Source organism: Nicotiana attenuata, unplaced genomic scaffold (assembly GCF_001879085.1).
Source record: "Nicotiana attenuata strain UT unplaced genomic scaffold, NIATTr2, whole genome shotgun sequence".
NCBI classification, from domain to species: Eukaryota; Viridiplantae; Streptophyta; class Magnoliopsida; order Solanales; family Solanaceae; genus Nicotiana; species Nicotiana attenuata.
This window is the reverse complement of record NW_017673298.1, coordinates 43,853-64,623: the sequence shown is the minus strand read 5'-3', so window position 1 is coordinate 64,623 and position 20,771 is coordinate 43,853. Positions and strand designations below refer to the sequence as shown.

Genomic DNA, 20,771 nt, shown 5'->3' with positions numbered 1-20,771 from the left:
CTATTTTGTCTATTGGAAACAACCTCTTTATCTCCACGAGATATGATAAGGTTTGCGTACACACTACCCCTCCCAGACCCCACTATGTGAGATTATAGTGGATTTGTTATTGTTGTTATTTGAGTGCAGATCTCCCATAATTTTTACTCGCTTTATTGACGGCTAGACTATACACTTGGGTGCAAAACCACCTGCCAAACTAATAAAACAATTGTGTCGGAATGTTAGAACAAAGTTGGCATAAGAGCAATGTTACAACATAAGTTGGAACGAGAGAAAATGGCAAGCCTTTTGACTTCAACTCTAAGAAGCAAAGCAATTCAGCAACAAGAAGAAAAGACCAATGAAATGCTTTTTTTTTTTTTTTTCTCTCCTCCATTTGGAAAATGAAAGATTCTGTATAATTTACATTCCATGGAGAGATTAGTAAAAGAGTAAGAATTATAAGAAAAGAATTGGAACGAAACATAAGCCCCCAAAACAATCAAGAAAATGAACCACCACTTGCTAATTCCTGTTGTCCCAACTCTATCCCCAGAAAATACAAAAAAAAAAGGAAAAACTTTAAAATCCCAAAACCCCAATAAACAATTTGATGTTGATGTCCCAGGTTAACAACCCAATATCTCCATTTTCAAAGTTTCCTTTGAACAAGGCTCTCTTGCCAACTTCCATTACCCAATGTAACAAAAACAATGGCTTCCGAAAACGGAGAATGTACAGGGCAAGGCACCCGAATGCAGACCACCGCGCTGCATTATTAACAAAGAATAAATCACAATCACTTCTCTTCTACTCCTCATGTGGTCTCTCTACATCCTGCTCCTCCAATGGCTCAGGGAAAATCTCTTTCGACTGTCGTCTAGTTGATGAAGAGTGACCATTATCCCCATTATGACCACTTCCTTGAGAACCTGTCGTTCCCGATTGCTTCAAACTACTTGTTCCTTCCAACTTAGATGCTGGGATTGCAGGTACAGCCGCTACATCTGAGGAGCTACGCCAGCTGCCAAACAGCGCAGCGTTCCACGAACTTCTCGATGAAGTGGCTCTAAGTCTTGCTGAGCTGGTGTGTTCTTCCCTAACTACCTTCAAAGGATTTTCCAAAGCTTTAAGGATATATCTCATTAACGGTCTTCTTGAAGGCTTGGGGTTGAGGCACGATCTCGCAACAATAGCCATCGCCCATACTTCCTCTAATAAATCTTCATCTATGATTAGGGAAGGATCCACTATGTTTGTGACAAGTTCTTTATCATATATACTAATGTATTTTAATGTACCATCCAACCACTCCTTCATGCTGGCGTCGTTGGATGCACTGATTCCCAGCTTGCCAGTTACTAACTCTAGCAAAACCTTTCCGAAACAGAAGACATCATACGCACAAGTGGCACTAGCTGTACCTGTCCATTCGGGAAAAAGAATATTAGCTTAGGCAGAAAAGTAGACTTTGAAGTAATGCTTAGTGATAGTTTGAGCAACAAGGAGTAACTCGGCAAAAGGTAAAGCAAAACATTGCCACCTAATACTTAGCTCTTTTTGTCTACATTCAAGATAAAAATGTTGTCGATTGTCCAGGCCTTTACTTTCCTTTGGATTCAGTTTCAATCGGAAATCTTCACCTAAGAATTTCAGTTATTCATGGCTTCCAATGAATGCCTACTATTTTTATTTTGTTACCTACACCAATTTGAGATCTTACCAACCAATAACAAGATGGGAAATGTTACCTAAAATTTTGAGTTGTTACCAACACTAAGTTGATAGAGTATATGTTAAGAATATTTTGCGTAAAGTCTATTTACGAGAAGTAGAACTAAACAAAATTGCACATACCTGATGCACCTTGTTCTGATGTCCTGCAAATAAGGAAGAGAAAACTATGTCAAATAGCAGTATAAACTATAAAGCAGTACAGGTTGAAAGAATACAACAAAAAGTTTTGAGATCATTCAACAAGTTTAGATGATAAGCTTAAAAAAATTAATAACCACTCGTAACATCGGAAATACATATACTAGGGAGAAGGTTATGGGAAGGAGTTAGGTTGAATCTTAACCCTAATATTCTGTTGCTCAGTAGAAAAAGACACAGAAAATTAGGAAACCGTCCGATTGAACAGATAAACTGAAAGTTAAATATAGCGGAAGGTTCACAACAGTTGGCCTAACTCAAGAACAGACATCCAAAGCACTCTTCTCTTATTCCAGCCAGATATCATGTCGCCATGCATGAGTTTAGAATATTACCATTTCCCATATTTCTATAATTATATTTGGTTCACCCCTCAAGACACTAGTGCAAACAGGAAATCCATCCTCATACAGAGGATTTGATAGATTTATGGGATGGCTGATCGAGTGGGTTTTATCTTATAATGTTCTTAATATGAGACCTACTTGGCGTAGCGTTAATAACACGAAAAAGAAATGATCTACCAACAGAAACAGATCCAGACTATTTTATTCATGTACACATTCTTGATCTATTTCTCATAAGTGTCAGGCCTACTTAGAAGTGGAATAAAGTCAAAAAAATTCAAATTTTTGTATGATCATTTAATTCAAGATAACTCAAAAGGATATAAATTCTAAGTTATTAAAATGCAACAGAACCTATCACTTGTGACACAGTGTTCAGAGGGTTTTGTCCCTGATGCATCTACGTCTGGCACAATAAAAGTTTCCTTTCGTGTAATTTGCAATAAAAGAAAGAGACTTATCTATATCAATCATTAAAGTAAGTTTTATTAAACCCAACATCTATAATTATTAAAAATATTCACACTTTTAAATCAATCTGGATAGTGATTGACTGTAATCCTGATCAATGGCGTAAACTAAGAGAATCTGAAAAGTTTCTACAGAAGCCATGAAGATCAAATCTAAAAGACCTAAAAATTTTGGCATCTAACATAGGACTCCGAACCAATTCTTCAGTACGGCACAGGCAAAAATATTCATATTACATAGAAAAGAAATAATTTATGGAGGGATAGAACAAGTAACTAACAAGTGTGTGACGGTCTTTCAGACTAGACTCACTGTTACTTACAATGCTCCTTGTAACTTGAATATGGTGAAGAACTAAAGATTATATACAACTGCATGATCACTATCATTCGAACTACACTAGCCAGGGCCTATATTACAAGTTCATAATTTAAAAACAAAGCTAGAGCCAACAGATAGCAGGATGATAAGGTTAAGAGTAAGATTGCTGCATGAACATTAGAATTCTCATTTATAGCATAGCTAATAAAAATTAAAAATACACCAGATGAAACAAGTAGTTTCTATAACATCAAGTCGGAGATCCAGGCCTTATCACTTTTCTGATAGACTAAGAAAAGCATGTTAACAATAAAACCGCCTGATGTTAAGATCCATAATGGGAAAAAAAAAAATTATTGACCACAGTCCAAGCTAGTAGTAAACTAGTTTTTGGCTTCTAAAAGAAAGGATGGTTAGAAAAGTTACCTACATCATTAACAGAAACAAATAGGATAATAAAGTACTTACTGTGGCAGCCTGAACAGCCTGGAAATTCTGTTCTGATGGGTGTCTCCTTCTTGTGCACAGACCTCATTTAGACTCCCTAACCGCACTTCAAACTTATCATCAAGAAGTACGCTGCTTGCTTGGACATCTCTGCAAGAATAGGTAGGGCAAAGGAAAAAGGAGAGTTGTCACCACGAGGTGCACTAGTAATTCTGACAGAAACAAAAGTTTTTTTTTTTTGTGTGTGTGTGTGTGTTTGGGGGGGGGGGGGGGTAGAGTTGAATCCAATAGACTAACTCATGCAATTAAAACCTTGAGGATATCATGGTGAATTACAGCAGAAAAACTATGTAGACATTTAGGGAAGCATCTCCTTTTGATAATTATTGCTTGAACCGAAAACATGCAGATGAACAGTGTGAGAGAAGTGAGGAGTATTGAACACTGACTGGCTCAATAAACAGAATATTTTGTTAGAAAGGAGGAGAATAAGCTGATAATGCATACAACAATATATTATTTTTAAAAATATCCAAGCTGACATTAAAAGGGCACCATGGAGATAAAAGGTACAAAAAATAAGGAGCATTGTATGACGACTATGATGCTCAAGAAGGTTTATTAGTAATAATGAAACTTTATACAATAAAAAACAAAATCGTTCTTAGTTTCAGAAGTAAATTTCTATTTGTGTAGTTAAAAGAATTTCTATTTGTGTATTCACAATATCCCAGCACAGTAGAAAATTTAATGTCATCAAAATCTAAGGCCACATCTCTCGTACCGAATCTAAAACATATAGAAACTGGCTAGATTGGAGATATCGCAGCCACGCATGCAACTACAAAAGCAGAGCTATAAAAGTTTTTATAAGTGCATCGCTCTTGACGATATATAGCACCATAACCCCTGAAAGCCCAAGTTTTAAGTTTACTAAGCGTATCTTAAATTTATTGCATGCAGATGTAGCTCATAAAAACATAAAGAGAAGCCCTCAAGTTGATAGATTCAAGCTCCACCTCCAAGATATTGTGGAGGCTAGCCCTTACATGGTAAACTCTCTATAATAATAAATGAGGCAATAAACATGATAAATCTCCAACTCATAACAAATCAGAAACCATCAACCATGAATTACTGTTCATTCCCGTCTCCTTTTGAAAATCCTGATAAGCTAATAGCTGAGAGCGGATATCTAATATTGCCATTTGTAATTAGGTTTCAATCAACCAGATGTGGCACACATCCATAAACTTGCAAAGATCCTTAACGTGCATAGAGCCCGTACTGCACTGAATTTACTGGTCCAACTATCTTCGGTTGAAAATTTTAGGAGAGCCTTCAATTGAAATCTCGTCCTACCTAGTTCAGAGATACGAAATACACTACGATTTTCGATAGCTTTCATTCAGAGCATTGTCCTAGTATATCCAACGTGCATTAGCCAAAAAGGGCGCTCTCAAACAGCCATTCGCTATTGTGATGGTGTACCACTTTGTACGTCCTTATTTCCACATATACCTAAGGGAAACTTTGTTGGGCTCAATGAGATGATTGGATATTCATGGCAATATTACTCAATCAGAACAGAAACAAGTCTTTAGCCGACCCCAACTTGTTTGAGACTGGGTAGTGGCGGATGTAGAGGCTAAGATGCGGGTTCCTGGAATCCAATAGCTTTTGCCCAGATCTTGTATGTATATTAAAAAATTTATTAAATATCTATAAATATTTGATTATGAACCCAATTATTAACTTGAGAATGATGTAGGAACCCATAAACTTTAAATGATGGATCTGCCTCTGGATTGAGACGTAGCTTCTTTTTTTTCAGAACAGAAACAAGTCTTTGCTGCTAAAAATGAAAAAACTGAACAGCCACTTTATACGATTAACCAATTAATTCCAACTTTTTCTTTTCCATTTATTGGTTTAGCATATAATCTTCCGAATTGAAAATTTGAAGTTTCCTGGTTGGATTAGAGTGCAACAGATGCAGTTGATTTACATCTTTGGTCGCCAATAGTAATTAATAATGATTTTGGCCTAATTGCTTAGAGTAAACCATAGTGACTCACAAAACAGGAAAGCAATCATGCACTCATTCCAGGGGAAACATTGCAGAGACAAGATGTTATAGTGACACCAACGTTATATCAGGGAAACTTTAGTAAGGAAAGCTTTTGATTAAATCATCAAAGTCCGGGATTATCTTCCAGACTATTAAATTAACAGGCATGTCCTTTATTACCTTTGAGTCTACGAAGAAGTCACCAATTATGTACAACCAAGGAACACATAGAGAAAGAGTAGCTGCAACTCTTCCAAGATTATGATCACAATGTTTAAACGAAGACTTGTAGTTATGAGAGTGAGATATGAATGCACTAGCAAACATGGAAATCTAATAGTAGTAAATCACAGAAGTAAGTCTAGCATAGCTATTAACAATTTCTAATATTAACCATAAAAGTGGCGGCACGTGGAAGTAAGAGAAATGCAATATGACAAGGCCTTGATACCTGTGCACTAGAGGCGGGTTACATTCATGATGTAGATAAGACAAGCCCTCAGCAGTTCCAATAGCAATTTTCAGTCTTGTTATCCAATCCAATGACTGCAAACTATCATCATCCGAATTGTTTTTTCTAAATAAAGAACTGGATAGATCTCCATTTGGCATATATTTGTAGACCAGAAACTTCTCATTCTCATTCTCCAAACAATGTCCCATAAAAGGAACTAATCTAGAGTGAGAAACTTTGCTGAAGAAGTCCAATTCTGACAAATATGATTCCTTTTTTGCGGAGCGCACATCAATTCTTTTAACGACTATAAGTGTCCCGCCTTCTAGGGTACCACGGAAGAGATCACCTGAATGGCCGTGCTTCATAAGATTTGAATCACTGAACTCACCTGTGGCTTGAAGAATCTGCTGGTAGGTAAATGCATCTCCTAAACTTGAAAAATTCAATGATACTCCAGGGGGCGGCGGTGGACTTGAACTGGCCGGACCTGGCCCAACCTCAGTGGCTCTTTGAGTCGTGGCAGCCCTTTTGCGGGTGCAAACAAACAGCAGAACTAGACAGATAAGGACAAGTGCAATTAATCCAACACCCCCTAGAACGGCCGCCAATATGATTACATTTTTGTGACTCTTTTTGCTGGATTTGGGAGCTGGAAGAGGCGGCTCTGTGGCATTTGGCAGTCCAAAATCATCAAACGACAAGCCCCGCTCGCTATAGAAAGATGCACACTCACTCCGACTCCTTTGACTTGTTACATTTTGGAGGCAATTACTATTAACTGACACATTGCTTTGTCCATAATCAGGGGCTTTGCCTTGAAAATAGTTTCCTGATAGATCTAGAAAACTGAAGCTTCTGCCTAAAGACGGCAAATTTCCATAAAACATATTCTGAGAAAGATTAAACACTGCGCTGGTGGCATTGACAATGGAACTAACATTTGGCAGAACGCCGGTGAAGTTATTCGCAGAGGCATCTAGGAATTGCAACCCAGGCATTGACCACAAAGCATCAGGCAACAGTCCAGTTAAACTGTTGGAGCTGAGGTCAAGGTCAACCAGATTAGAAAGGTTACCGAGTTGGGGGGGAATCGAAGAAGATAAAATGTTACCAGACAGATTCAAGAACTTCAACTGAAGCAAACTCCCAATTTCTTGAGGAATAGTTCCATTCAAGAAATTTGAGGACATATCAAGCGAAGTAAGATTCTGAAGAGAACCGAATTCAGTAGGAATGGACCTCACAAGCTTATTATTCGAAAGATCAAGAATCGAGAGTCTAGTCAAATTACCAAAGGTGGAAGGAATAGGACCAATAATGGAACATGACCTAAGATCAAGAATCCTAAGAGATGCAAGCCTAAGACCAAACCATTGAGGAATAGAGCCAGGAAGTGCAAAATTGGAGGCATTAAAAGATTCCAAAAAGGTCAAATTTTGGAGGGCATCAACTGAGAATTGAGGGTTTTGACTCCCAACTCTGGTTCTCTTAAAACCAGATATGTTGATCTCAGTAACTCTACCATTCTTACAAACAATATTTGTCCAGTTTAAACAAGGGTTACCCTTTATAGGCCATTCTTTGGCTCTTAACCCTAATGAAGATCTCAGTTGAAGCAAAGCAAATTTCTCAGCTAAAGAACTGACAACACCCTGCTCAAATGTTGAGTCAAACAGCAAGAAAAACACAAAACAAAACAAAACCACTCTGCCCTTTAAGTGCAACATTTCAGCTGAACCTTCATTTAACTTTGCAATTGAAAATTCTCATCTTTTTTCTACTCCACAATAACACATACACATATATATACGATTCTTGATATATAAGGGAATATACATTCTGTATCAGGAAAATTAAAGGGCTTACCTTTTTGAGTGAATCACAAAAAAGCTTTTGGATTCTTGAAAAAAGGAGTGCTGTGTTAGTACTGTTTCTATATCTCTCTCTCTATACCAACTCTTTCTTTCAGTTTCTTCGGTTGATGGGTAAGAGAGATGATTAAAAAATGGTCAAAAGTTTTGGGTTTTTTTTTTCAGAGAGAAAGTGGTGTGAATGAAAAGAGAGAGAGAAGTAGATGTAGAGAGAGAAAGTGAAAGGCTGGTCTGAGTCAAGCACTCTCTGTGATTAATTGGAACACTGCTGTACTCTTGTTACTGTAATCCCCTCTTACAAATCAACAAAAAAAGATTATTTTTTTGTGGGTAAATTTTTTACCCCTTTTGGCAATTATTCTGACAAAAAGTTCCCAAAAAACAAGTTAATAGTAGTATTTTTTTATTTTCGGTCTTAATTAGAGGTTTCGGTTTGGAGCCATAATAAGTTTTTTCATTTTTTAGATTTTATGCGACGCAAATCTAGATTAATTTGGTTCAAAGAGATTACCAAACACTGGTCTGATAATGTGTGTTTCTATCAAGGAAAAATGATATTGTATAGCCGTTGTAAAATTAATAACCAAAAAAATATAATAAAAATATAATATATATATATATATATATATATATGATACCCCTTTTATCTATGGCTCGAACCATGGCTTAGTCATGGCTCGTGGGTCGGGTTCGAAATTGGGGTTGGGAGGGGGGTGTTTGGTGGGTGGGGGTTGAGGGTTTAGTTGACTACGGAAAAGTTGCAAAAAACAGCTAAGCTAAAAACAACTACTTTAATTCTAAATTAGATAAGCATTTAATTAATAATTTAATTTGGTTTGTCTCTCACTAGAATCTCTCTTCTAATAATTTCGGTAATTATTACTTTTTCCCACCTGTTTTGGTAGATCAGTAGTGAGTATCTGTTAGTGTTATGATTCGGCAGCTTTTATGGGATTTTTTAATTACTTTTCTTTTATGTGATTTTTACACTTGAAAAATGGATTACAAATTTGAAGAATTTTATGTGATTATTTATTTACAGCAGAATTAGCATTTTCGAATTTTTTTAATAGCGCTGACGAAGAATTGGCTGCTTTTGTGGTGGAAAAAAGAGTTGAATGATAGGAAGCATGTGTAAGACATTTTGTTATTATTTTTTTAATATAAACAAATGAAACATCTTTGGACGTGCTTGGATTTATCTCCAAAAGAACTTTAGCATATTATTAAATCATGATCTATATTATTATTTTGTTTCCTTTTATACAATATACATCAATATTTGATAAAGCATAATATTTAAAATATTAATTTGGCTTATATATATTAGTAAAGCAATTATTTGCTAATATAATTATTGCGACTTTGTAAGTTTTGCATGTAAAACTTCTCACATAATTATTGCGTTTGATTAACTTTTTTGAAGCCGTTTTATCAGGAGCGCTAAAAGACAATGATAACATGTTTGAAGCCGTTCTATCATTGTTACAATTAATGTACAGCAAAATCACGAACATTCTATTTTCCTTGAAAACATCATATATATGATCATTTCCTCGCTAATGAAATGGTATTTATTGGTCAAAGCAAAATATTTTCATATATTCAAAGATTCTAATTTGTTAATTCAAAGATTCTAATATTGTTTGCAGATAATCATTAAAGATGTGATATTGCAATATTTAAAAGATTTCACAAAATTAATTCATGTAATCCTTTATCCATTTACCATATTTATATTTTGAAAAGAATTCATCTTCATTTATAGCCTTTTTAAAATTCATTACGACATTTAATCGAATTGATTCAAATAAATAATAGATGAGTAGTATTTTATTCAAGAAAAGTAGACTAAAAAATCAAACGTCATAGTGAAGAATTTAGTTGTTGGTTTTTATTAAGGTAAACTAGCTACAACATGCTACTCTACTTTGAAAAAATAAACTCCCTTTGTTATCCATACACAGGCACACACTTGTCATAAAGCAAATTTTTTAATTAAAGCTAAGCAAAGTAATTAATACTGTAAATAATTTGCAGTTCATATTCAAATTGAAGTAAGTAATAATTATCGTTCCAACCATGTCACTTAATTCAAATCTAGAGCTTTAGAAGTTAGAACTAAGCCTAGCTAAAGTGAAGAAATTTTTTCCTACGTGCATTTCTTATATGCGACAATGCAATATGTCCTTTATAGATTCGGTTGAACTCACAATTTTTGACGCGAAATTTTAGTATATGAATAAAAATTACTAAAATTTTAATAAATATTAATTTTAAATTCATAGTTTCAAGTGCCACCAATTTAGTAATAAGAATATAAAAAATGAACCTGTCAAGTTTAAATTCTAAATCTTTTTCATTGTACTCCCTCCGTATCAAATTATCTGTCGTGTTTTTCTTTTATACGTCCCTTGAGAAAATATTAAATAGGAAAAGTTTTGACTATTTTACCCTTATTTATGTCTAAGATATAGCTTGCGTTTGGCTATAGATTCCCAAATTTTTTTTTGAAAAATCTGATTTAGGTGAAGTTTGGTTTGAAGATGAAAATGTGTTTGGACATACGTTTCCAAAACATATTTTCCAAATTTATTTTGGAAAAACATGTATATTATAAGCGTTTGTAAAGATTTTGGCCCAAAATCAGCTATTGAGCTGGTTTTGATAATTTTGCCAAAATATAGGCAAAATCTATGGCCAAACATGTGTTTGTCAAATAAAACCCAAGTTTATTTTGACAAAATCTATGGCCAAACGGGTCAATAATCTCTCTTCGTTGAATACTTACTCATAATTAAGGTATTTGTAGTTTTCAAGAACAATTAATATTAATGGTAGAATAAGAAAAAAAATTTAATTTACTCTTGAACTTATAAAATACTAACAAAATACTAATTTGAGACAACTATTTTTAAAAATCATAACAGATAATTTGAGACGGAAGGGGTAACAATTTATTTTTCTAACAAACTCAACACTTTTTTAAAAATCATTTCTACTCGAAATCTGAAAAGTTGAAGTTGTTGAACATTAATTAAAGGTTAAGAATAAATGGTGCAAAGACAATGGTGGAGCCTTTGTTTCAGTGTGTGCAATAAATATGTATATATTATGGGGACATGGAGCAAAATTGAAGCAATCATGAAGTCAAACACTATATGATGATGGTCAACTCTATTTTATTTTTTTATTTTTTTTATTTTTGCTATTTTGTTTTGTTCTTGGATTTGATTGCAGTGTGGGCATCTTCTTATCCAACCTCAGATGTCAACAACAACCAGTAAAAGACAGCAATATATACTTCCTTAAATTTTCCTTGGCTCTTTTCACATAAAAAGGCAAAAGTATTTGTACAAACTCATATTTCAGGCTACTTTGTGTCATGTTCATGTTAGGTTTTAAACAAGCAAAAATAATAAAAAATGATAAAATTAATTTACTTGGTGGACCATTCCCTCAAAATAGAAGAAACCTACATTTTGTCCCAAAAAATGAACATATTTGTCCCAAATAATCAAACACTTCTTATAGGGAAGTTGTCTTCTGCCTTTTCTATAAACTCAACTTTGAGTACTACCAACGAACGAAAACGCGTTTCTTAAATCAAAGTAAACGATTGAATTTAAGTGTGTTTGGTATATCAGAATATATTTTCTGAAAAATAAGTCATTTTTTTGGTATTGTTAATTATAAGTATTTAATACGCATAAACTCTATTTACAACAGTCAACGTTGTTTGATTTGCTAATATTATTATTAACTGCTTTTTTCACAAAATATTTTTCTAGAAGATGTTTTTTTTATCGTTCCAACCTTAAATGAATAAATTATTAGTATTTTGCTAGTCTTGCATTTTTTTTTCACTTACAGCTTGTTTGGATGGTTGTTACCTATTGTATTGTATCGTATTGTTACTTTAAATACAATGTTTGTTTTGATTGTTACTTAAACTTTATTATATCGTATCGTTAAATCCGTCGTTACGTAACGATGAAATGTGCCACTTTATGTGACGACCAATTTGGTGTGGTTGCATCATTACCTTGTCTTTTTCTCTCAATCTCACCCTTCATTATTATTAAATAATTTTATTTTATCATTTACCCTAACTCTGTTATATACCGTATCATAATTTTTCTTTATAACATTGCAATTTTATTCATCATATTAGCATTGCATGATACCATGAAACGACGGCAAAACGACACAATCCATCCAAACATTGTATTCATCAAACGATACAGTACAATACAATACAATACGATACGATACATTTTGAAACGATATGGAGCAACCATCCAAACAAGCTGTTAGCTAGGTAGGGATGTTCATACTTTTAATGTTGTACTTAAGGGTTATTATATGGTAAATAATACAAGAAATGTGTTGCATATACTATTATATATATGAGTACATACTTTTGCCTTTATATATATATATATATATATATATATATATATAATATATATATATATATATAATATTATATAATATATATATATATATATATATCAAGATAGTCTCAATGCACATTCTCTTATTTCATGTTCTATCGTTAGATTAGCTAGTGTTTGATGAGAGTATTTGAAAAGAGGTTGTTTTGTACTTCATTGAAAAAAGAAAGAAAGGAAGAAGTGTTTAAAAGCACTTTTTTGTCTTATGTAGTTTAAATATTTTTAAGGATGTTTTGGAGGGAAATTGGAAATTTGATTAAATTATTAATAGTCAAGATTGGACTTTGGGCCTATTAAATAGTCTGGAAATTCTTAGTCACCTATTAATTAATTTAAAATGTTTTTTTAAATTAAATTTCAGAAAACGTTTTTAATAGTTTTCGTTGTTTAAATTCAAAAAGGTGACTATTGGTTTTTAGAATGTGCCTATTATAAAAAGATGACTGTCACACCTCCTTTTTCGCTACACCCGCAAGGGCGTAAAGGAGTTTTTCCATTTAAAGGACAATCGAAACGAGATTTATTTATTAAAATTCAGAGTCGCCACTTGAGAGATTAATGGTGTCCCAAGTCACCGGTTGAATCCCGAATCGAGGAAATTATTGACTCTGTTTAACAGTCCGCGATCCAGAAATCCGAGTAAGGAATTCTATTAACCCGGGAGAAGGTGTTAGGCATTCCCGGATTCCGTGGTTCTAGCACGGTCGCTCAACTGTTGTATTTGATTTTATCTGATTTCAAAACATGTTCTAACTTATGTGCCTTTTATTAGTAACCCGCTTTTATTTTATTTTTAATAAGAATTGCAACGTCGTGAAAATGCGTCTCGAACCACGTCGCACCAGTGCACTCGTGGTTGTCAACACATTTCGACTCTGTTGAGATTTGGATTTGGGTCACATAAATGTGCATCCGTATTTAAGAAAGTAAGATTATTAAAAACGCGCCTAAAGTGACTAACGCGTTATTATTTTGGGGAAGGCCGTGAAATTTGCTAAACGGCCCGTCCCGAAGTCTAAGTATTTTGTATAAACACTGGATGAGGGCCCCGCAATTTATGAGTTTTGTTTAGCGAGGCTCATCTCATTTATTGAAGCATTATTTGTTAAAGGATTATCTCTAAAGAGTCTTAATTAACAAGCCCAAAGCCTGGACTAAATCATGATTTAAAGGAGTGAAAGTCTTTAGTGTATTTGTTCTCAAGCCCAGCCTAATAGCCCAAGTCGAGCGGTACAGCAGAGGCACAGGCAGCCCGGGCATCAATGACACCAGAACATCCGGGTGGGATTTTAGGCTTAGAACTTTTGGGGTCAGCCTAGTACTTATGGCTGAGTCTGCGCAATTAGATGCATAATTTGAGTACCAACTGAAGGAAGCTCCAAGTTCAGTTAACTCAACAACCTTCAATTTAATCATATCTCATACAATCTATTATTGAATCCAATGAACTAATCAGCGTGATCAACGTTTATTGAAGCGGGAGACGCAAACTTATTACATTAGTATGTTGTTCTGATTTCCAAACATAAACTAAACTTTGACTGACCCTAAAAATATGCACACATTTGATTAAATCCTAAGTCAATGCTCATTCTAACTGGCCTCCGAACAATGCTCAGATTAACAAATACACTGATAGGGATTATACAACTATAGCTCACAGTCTAATGAATACAATTTGTAAAACACTTCAAAATATTCGAATCTCAATGACTACACAACTATAGAGTTTGACCCATGACTACAAACTGAAGGTTCAAATAACAGTCCAAATCACTTAATTACAGTCCAAACCAAACTAAAACAGTTTTAATTAAGCAGCGTAATACCCTCTGCACGTAATGCCAACACAGGCTGACTAAATGACCACAAAACAACTAATTAACAAGCAGCTAATTAACTATAACAGAAAATCATCTTCGCATATAGATCTGATGTATTTCTCTATTCCAACTTCAATTCACAGTTACATGGAAATGAATTCAAGAATGTGTACCTGAGATGCAAAATTCAGAAGAAGAAGAGGAAGTCAGCGGCAGTATCAGTAGAAATCAGGAGCAGACCAGAAAATTCAACAGCTCAGGAAGGATTCAAAACCAAACACAAACAGCTAATCAACCAAAACAGCACCAAAATCAACACAAATGAAACCAGCACCCTCTACAACTTTCAGTAGCACAAAACTTCAACAAAACCAGTTCAATTATGCCTATAACTATTCGAAATCACAACAGTATACTCCAGAGACAACTTCAGCAATCAGAAAACCTAATTAAACTGGCTAGAACAGATTGAATGAACTCCCAAAATTACTCGAAATCCAACAGAAATCTTTCTTAATCTTCAAATTACCAAAAATGAACTCAGGAATGTAATTCAGCTACCAAAACTAGAATTCAGCTAGAAAATTGAATGAAACAGTTTTTTTTTACTGGATTTTGTTTGTTTTTGTATTTTTTTTAGAACTAAGAACTAAAAGAAGATTTGGATCTAAAATTTGAATTCCAGATCTGAAACTGGAAGAGTATTGTTTTGGGGGAAATTTTGGTGGCCAAAAAAACCTCCCTCACAAGGCAACCTCACTGCCTTTTATAGGCAAAGGGTCTAGATTTTTTCAGATTTCAATTTTCTTTTTAGTCCCTGAAGTTATGACTTCTTTTTCAAGCTTTTCATTTCAGTCCCTAATGAGGTTTCAATTAACCCCCTAGTTATTAACTTAGGCGTCAAGTTATCACACTTATTTCCTTTGAATTAACACTTTCAACCCCATCTAGAAACTCCTAGAAGATCCTTCGTCAAACCACCAACACCATTCACACGGCTATAACCAATCAATTAAACTAATCCTAAGAACTAAATGCACTAATGAATTACCCAGAACATTGATTAAACCAAACTAGACCAACTTAAGCTAACTAAAACTAATCAATCAAACATTAATAAAAAAAATCAAGCAACTCTTAAACAGAATCATTAAGCTAAAAACAATTGAATAAAAGAAACAAACATTGAACCAAAAATATAAACAGACTCAAATTGTTATCGAATTGGATTATCAATCATGCAACGATTCGATTAAATAAATAAAACATGAATCAAACCATTAAGAAGCAAAATTAAATGAAAAACCAAAAGATAATAAAAGAGAAGCTCACTGATTCGGATTCAAAATTAAGCACCATTCAATGAGATTTGAACGCCATTGATCTTGAATTCATTACGAGGGAACACCAGGAACCATATGGCATTGATTTGGTAGGAATTGGAGCAGTTAGGGTTTTGGCCGGAAAATGTTCAAAAATTGAAATTCGAACAATTCCGGCCATATTTGAGATACACGGTTAAGGGGGTTGGATAGGGGAGGCTTAGGCGGTTCTATGGTGTTTAAAGGTGGGATTAGGGATAACGAAACCTTGGTGCGATCTGAGTGAGCCGTACTTATTGTCAGCTAGCGTAATTCGAGAGAATATGTCCAGTAAATTGTGGTAATTACTCGGGAGAGAGTTACAACAGTCAGAGTGCTCATGATCGGTAGAGAAGACTTAGGCAAATTTTGTAGAAAATGTAGCGGAGAGGATTCCGACAATAGGGGAAATCATAACCTTAGATCATTCCAATTCTTGTCTACAACCCGTTCGTAGTTAGTTATTAATTATTGCATTTTCATTACGTGATATTTAGTTAGTAAGCATCAAATTTGTTACTTAAATATTTTTGAAGATTGATTGCGTGAAATTGTGCGAGTCTAATAGCTGTGTTTAATAGGTTAATTCCCTGTGGGATTCGACTCCGGACTTATTAACCAGAATATATTTGCAACGACCACTTAGTCCTTTTTATAAGGCATAGTTGGGCGTGATCATGGAACTTAAGTGATACGAAGGATAGGTTATTTTTGTGAGACCCGTCTCTAGAGTCCAATGAGCGGGTGGTTGTACATATTTACACTTGGTTAAATAAAATTTTCAGTTTAACCAAAAAAAAATACCTTAAATGCGAAATTTATAATTTTAAAAATAATACAAAATTACCTGCTAATTAAATATGTAAAGATAACCTAACTTTGTAAAAATTCTTTAAACTAGTGTATATAACTTTAGCATTTTTATATATAGAGTATAGTTACTTAGGTGAAGACTTGATTGGAGGGAGAAGAATAATATTTCTGAGTTAGGTCTTGTTAAGTTATATACATGTTTATTATGCCACCAACACATACAGCTTGTAAAATATGGATATAGTAACATGACAACTATATCAATATATGTGTGTGGTATTATTTAGTAGTTATTACTAGTAAAAAGGGAGGCAGCAAGTGGTACACCTAAGCACCCAAGCTTTAAGGACTACTGCTTAGAAGGAGAGTGGTAGTTGACGGCCAATCATTTTTTTTTTTTTTTAAGTCAATTCAAACGGGCTTTATATCTTCCAAATCAATTTTTTTTATACATGAATTTTACGGTTAGGTTACTGAGATATATCTTCGATTTAAATTTTATGGATTATTTGGTTTTTAGTATAAAAATATTATACTTTTAAAATTAAGTATTTAGATCTAATATTTGCTAAATTTTTAGTGAAATTTTACGCACACACACTTGTCAAATTATATATATATATATATATATATATATACTTCACGACTTCGGACTGACTAATTGCTTAATGCGTATACTGTTTTTGTTCTCTATTTTTCTATTATTTCCTTTCTTGTGTTTTCTTTCTCTCACGAGTAGGGGTGTACGTGGACCGGGTTGGTTCGGATTTTATCAAAACCAATCCAAACCAACTATATCGGTTTGGATTGGTTCGGTTTTGTCGGGTTTTCGGATTTTCGGGTTTTTTTGTTACATGAATATTATTTCAATCTTACTTTGTTAAAATTATAGATAAAGCTTTGATAAGTGAATATATGTTTTGTAAATATGGAAAAAAATTGACAAACATATGATCTATTAAAATATTTTTATGGGAGAATTTTTTTAGTACACATGATAGTTATTTTCTTAGTCGCCTAACAATAATTTTTCGTTAATTTACGCTTTCAAGGTTAATACATGAGAGGATTCCAAATAATTCAACATTTTCTAAAGAAAATTCACTATAAACTTAAAAATATAAATAAAATTTATATATTTATATGTCGGTTTGGTTCGGATTTTTTTACTCAATACCAAACCAAGTCAAATCAAACCTAGTCGGGTTTTTTAATCGGTTTGATTTAGTTTTTCGGTTTGGTGTGGTTTTCCGGTTCGGTTTGAACACCCCTACTCACTAGTACTAATGATCGTTTGTGTTCTTTCTTTCTTTTTCGAAAGAACCTAGTTACAGAAATTTTGTAGTATTTAGTTGCTTAGTACTCCTATCTTACACTAGTAAAAATATCAAATAAACAATTCACGTAGTATAATTATGTTTAACTTTTTAACTTTCCTCCTAAGTATCTTCTGGGTCGTTTGAATCAAGAATTAGTTATGAAGATTATAATACAAGAATTATTATATGTCAAATATCTCCGATTATATATCCATTTTGTCTCTTATTCTATTTTGTTTCATCCGCTTCGCCATTGTATAACACGATATTAAGCTTTCCTTTGGCCATGAATTTTGGCAACTTTTTTTCAATAATATTCTGAAAACAATATTTATTCATGGATTATGATCAGTTTCTGGAAAAAAAAAAAAAATCAAGTTCCCAATATCAATTTATTACGGCAGTTTTTGGGTGAAATTTTTTCTTCTACTTATAAAATTTCAAGTTCTTTTTTTTTTTCAAATAAAATACATGTCCAATCATAACTTCAACCTCCAAAAAATATTTTTCAACACAATCTCAAAAACTTTTTCTTTTTCAAGTTTTAATAAAATCTATGTCCAAACGCTAGCTAAAAATAATTTTGTAAATTACCATTGTGTGGTGGCCCAAGATTTCTTGTCTGTGACTGAGAAGATTAAAGTGCCATTAGAATATTGTCTTTACAGGACACCCTTGAACATGCAGCCCAAAAAATTTACTTCTTTACAAAAGAGATGAAAAAGAAGCCATGGGCTATATAAGTAGCAAAGGAGGGGGGGGGGGGGGTAGTAGTTACTACTCCATTAATTAGCTAATAGTTTCTGGTGTTATGGACCGCAAAAGTGAGATACGCGATTATTGTTTTGTTAATCAAACACTTATTCAATAAGTTGTTTTCAATAGTGATTAGCGTATGGTCATTTTGCATTATTTAACTAATTTGATTAATGATTGGCATGATAATTAGAGTGGCTTAATCTATAGCACGTGGCTCATTTGACAGATGTAAACTACAACTAATCACTACCTTTATGATTATGGATTCTTCTTATTCTTCGGATGTGTAAAAGATTATATATATATATATACTATATATATATATATATATATATATATATATATATATATATATATATATATATATATATATATATATAATATATATATGTGTGTGTGTGTGTTCCTCGCTCCTTTCTTTTTTGCTTTTCCCCTTTTGTAAGATGCCTAATAGATAAACTATGCAACTTAGTGAAATTCATTGTCAAGAGCAGTATTTTAAAAGGCGTTTTCGGGGTGAGCCTTAGGGCGAAGCGTACCAAAAATGTCCCCGGACGATGGTGTGGGACGAAAGTCTCAAGGTGTACGCCAGCAATTGGGGCATACGCCCGGGCGTTTGAGGCACGTTTTTTCTAGTGAGGCATAAGCCCCAGAGACTTTTTCAAATTAAAACAAATTTTGTTCAATAAATCCTTCATATATAATACCCAAATTTTCAAAAGCTAGCTTGTAATTACTCAAAAGGTTTAAAAAGGAACTAAAATATATTAAATTTAAAAGTCAAGACCTTTTTTATTGATTGAAGCCCTAATTTATGGTCTTTCCCAATTCTTTATCTTGTCCGTTAGTCTGCTACTATCTCTCAAAAGCAACGAATAGTAATTTTCTTTCTACAAATACAAAGAGAACTCCATTCTCCTTCATCGCAGCAAGTTCAAAGTTCAAATTGTTGGTTAGTCATCCTTTTTATTCCTCCATATAGAAAACATTATCCTTTTCAACTCAAGTTACTTGTGCTTGTAAGTAGCGTATAATAGATTATTTTAACTAATTTTTGTGGGGATGGACACATCTATATATATATATATATTTCACGTATTTATAATTTTCATCAATTTTTATGTCATTTTACCTATTTATAAATATTTACTATAATTATATTATTTTATAAGATATTAAAATTTATTTACCAATGGGGCTTACTCCCCGTACCTTGGGGCTACGCCTCGCTGAGGCTTATGTAAAATACCTCGCCTTACGCCCACGCCTTTTAAAACATTGGTCAAGAGAGATAATTTCATATTCTTTTAAAATATTTAAACCAATGCATAAGTGACAGTCATTAGTCTTAATCAATGCAAATTATTTTGAAGAATTAACCCAAATAACCGCTCACCTAATCTCTTAAACAATATATATATATATATATATGAAGAAACCCAAATATCCGTCCGCCCAACCTCTTAAATTAAAAATAATCGGTGAATATATAATATGTATATAATTATGTATAATCAATGTATAATCTATATATATAATTAGAAAAAGTAAACAATAAATATGATCGGCTTGTATAACAACTTCTAGGATTTGTTAATGTTTGTCATATGGCCAGCACCAAACAACCACGGATAAATTGACAAGACAGGCTGCGTGGTATATTGGAGAAAATACATTTTACTATAAAATAACTCCTCATTGGTAGTGATGAACATCAACTCATCAAGTAGTGGTGTGAATAACATTTTGTCGGGAATTTTTTTTAAAAAAGTTAAAGTTGTATTTATATATAATCTCACATAAAAAAATTTATAGATTTGTAATTGAAAATCGTCATTACACTTAAAATCTATTCACAAGCAAGCTTTTCAACATTTCACCGTATTTCCATTAGGACTTATAGAATATTGAGCTTCAATATTAATATTGGAATAGTATTATTTATCGGCCTTAAATGCCCAAGTAACACTTTAAAGGTAAAATCAATAAACCACTAGCCAACTATATATGCACACATATATATCGTGCCATACTTAGAAAAGAAATTAGGGTCTTTAATAACTTCTATAACATGATATAACAAAATATTTTGTCAAGCGATATGACAATATTAGTTCAGCTCTCATTTATAACGCACCTTTAGACTAATTGCGTGCATAATCAGATTCGTTAACAACTCATATTGGTAATGATTAGTTATTTCTCTACTAATTTATTTTTCTTTAATATATAAATATTTATCTACTATATATATAGAGAGAGAGAATATAAAATCGGAGTTATGACATGGTCAGTGGTAAACGGGCAACTAAAACATAATGTGCACGGAACCTCTTT

At 33.3% G+C, this 20,771-nt stretch overlaps 1 protein-coding gene across 1 annotated transcript; it reads right to left on the bottom strand.

The window, feature by feature from the left end:
- Positions 1-336: 336 nt before the first annotated feature.
- LOC109215981 (probable LRR receptor-like serine/threonine-protein kinase At2g16250) lies at positions 337-8,157 on the bottom strand. Its single transcript, XM_019380104.1, has 4 exons — positions 6,026-8,157; positions 3,525-3,653; positions 1,840-1,862; positions 337-1,406 (listed from the first exon to the last, which is right to left on the bottom strand). Exons 1-4 carry the CDS (start codon positions 7,756-7,758, stop codon positions 793-795), a joined length of 2,499 nt encoding a protein of 832 aa, XP_019235649.1. The 5' UTR covers positions 7,759-8,157; the 3' UTR covers positions 337-792.
- Between the last annotated feature and the right edge of the window lie 12,614 nt (positions 8,158-20,771).

Coding starts and splice junctions, on each gene's coding strand:
- LOC109215981 (XM_019380104.1), bottom strand. CDS start 7,758: ATGTTGCACTTAAAGGGCAGAGTGGTTTTGTTTTGTTTTGTGTTTTTC. Junction 1,863..3,524: donor AGGCTGTTCAGGCTGCCACA/GTAAGTACTTTA, acceptor CCTTATTTGCAG/GACATCAGAACAAGGTGCAT. Junction 1,407..1,839: donor ATCAGAACAAGGTGCATCAG/GTATGTGCAATT, acceptor CCGAATGGACAG/GTACAGCTAGTGCCACTTGT.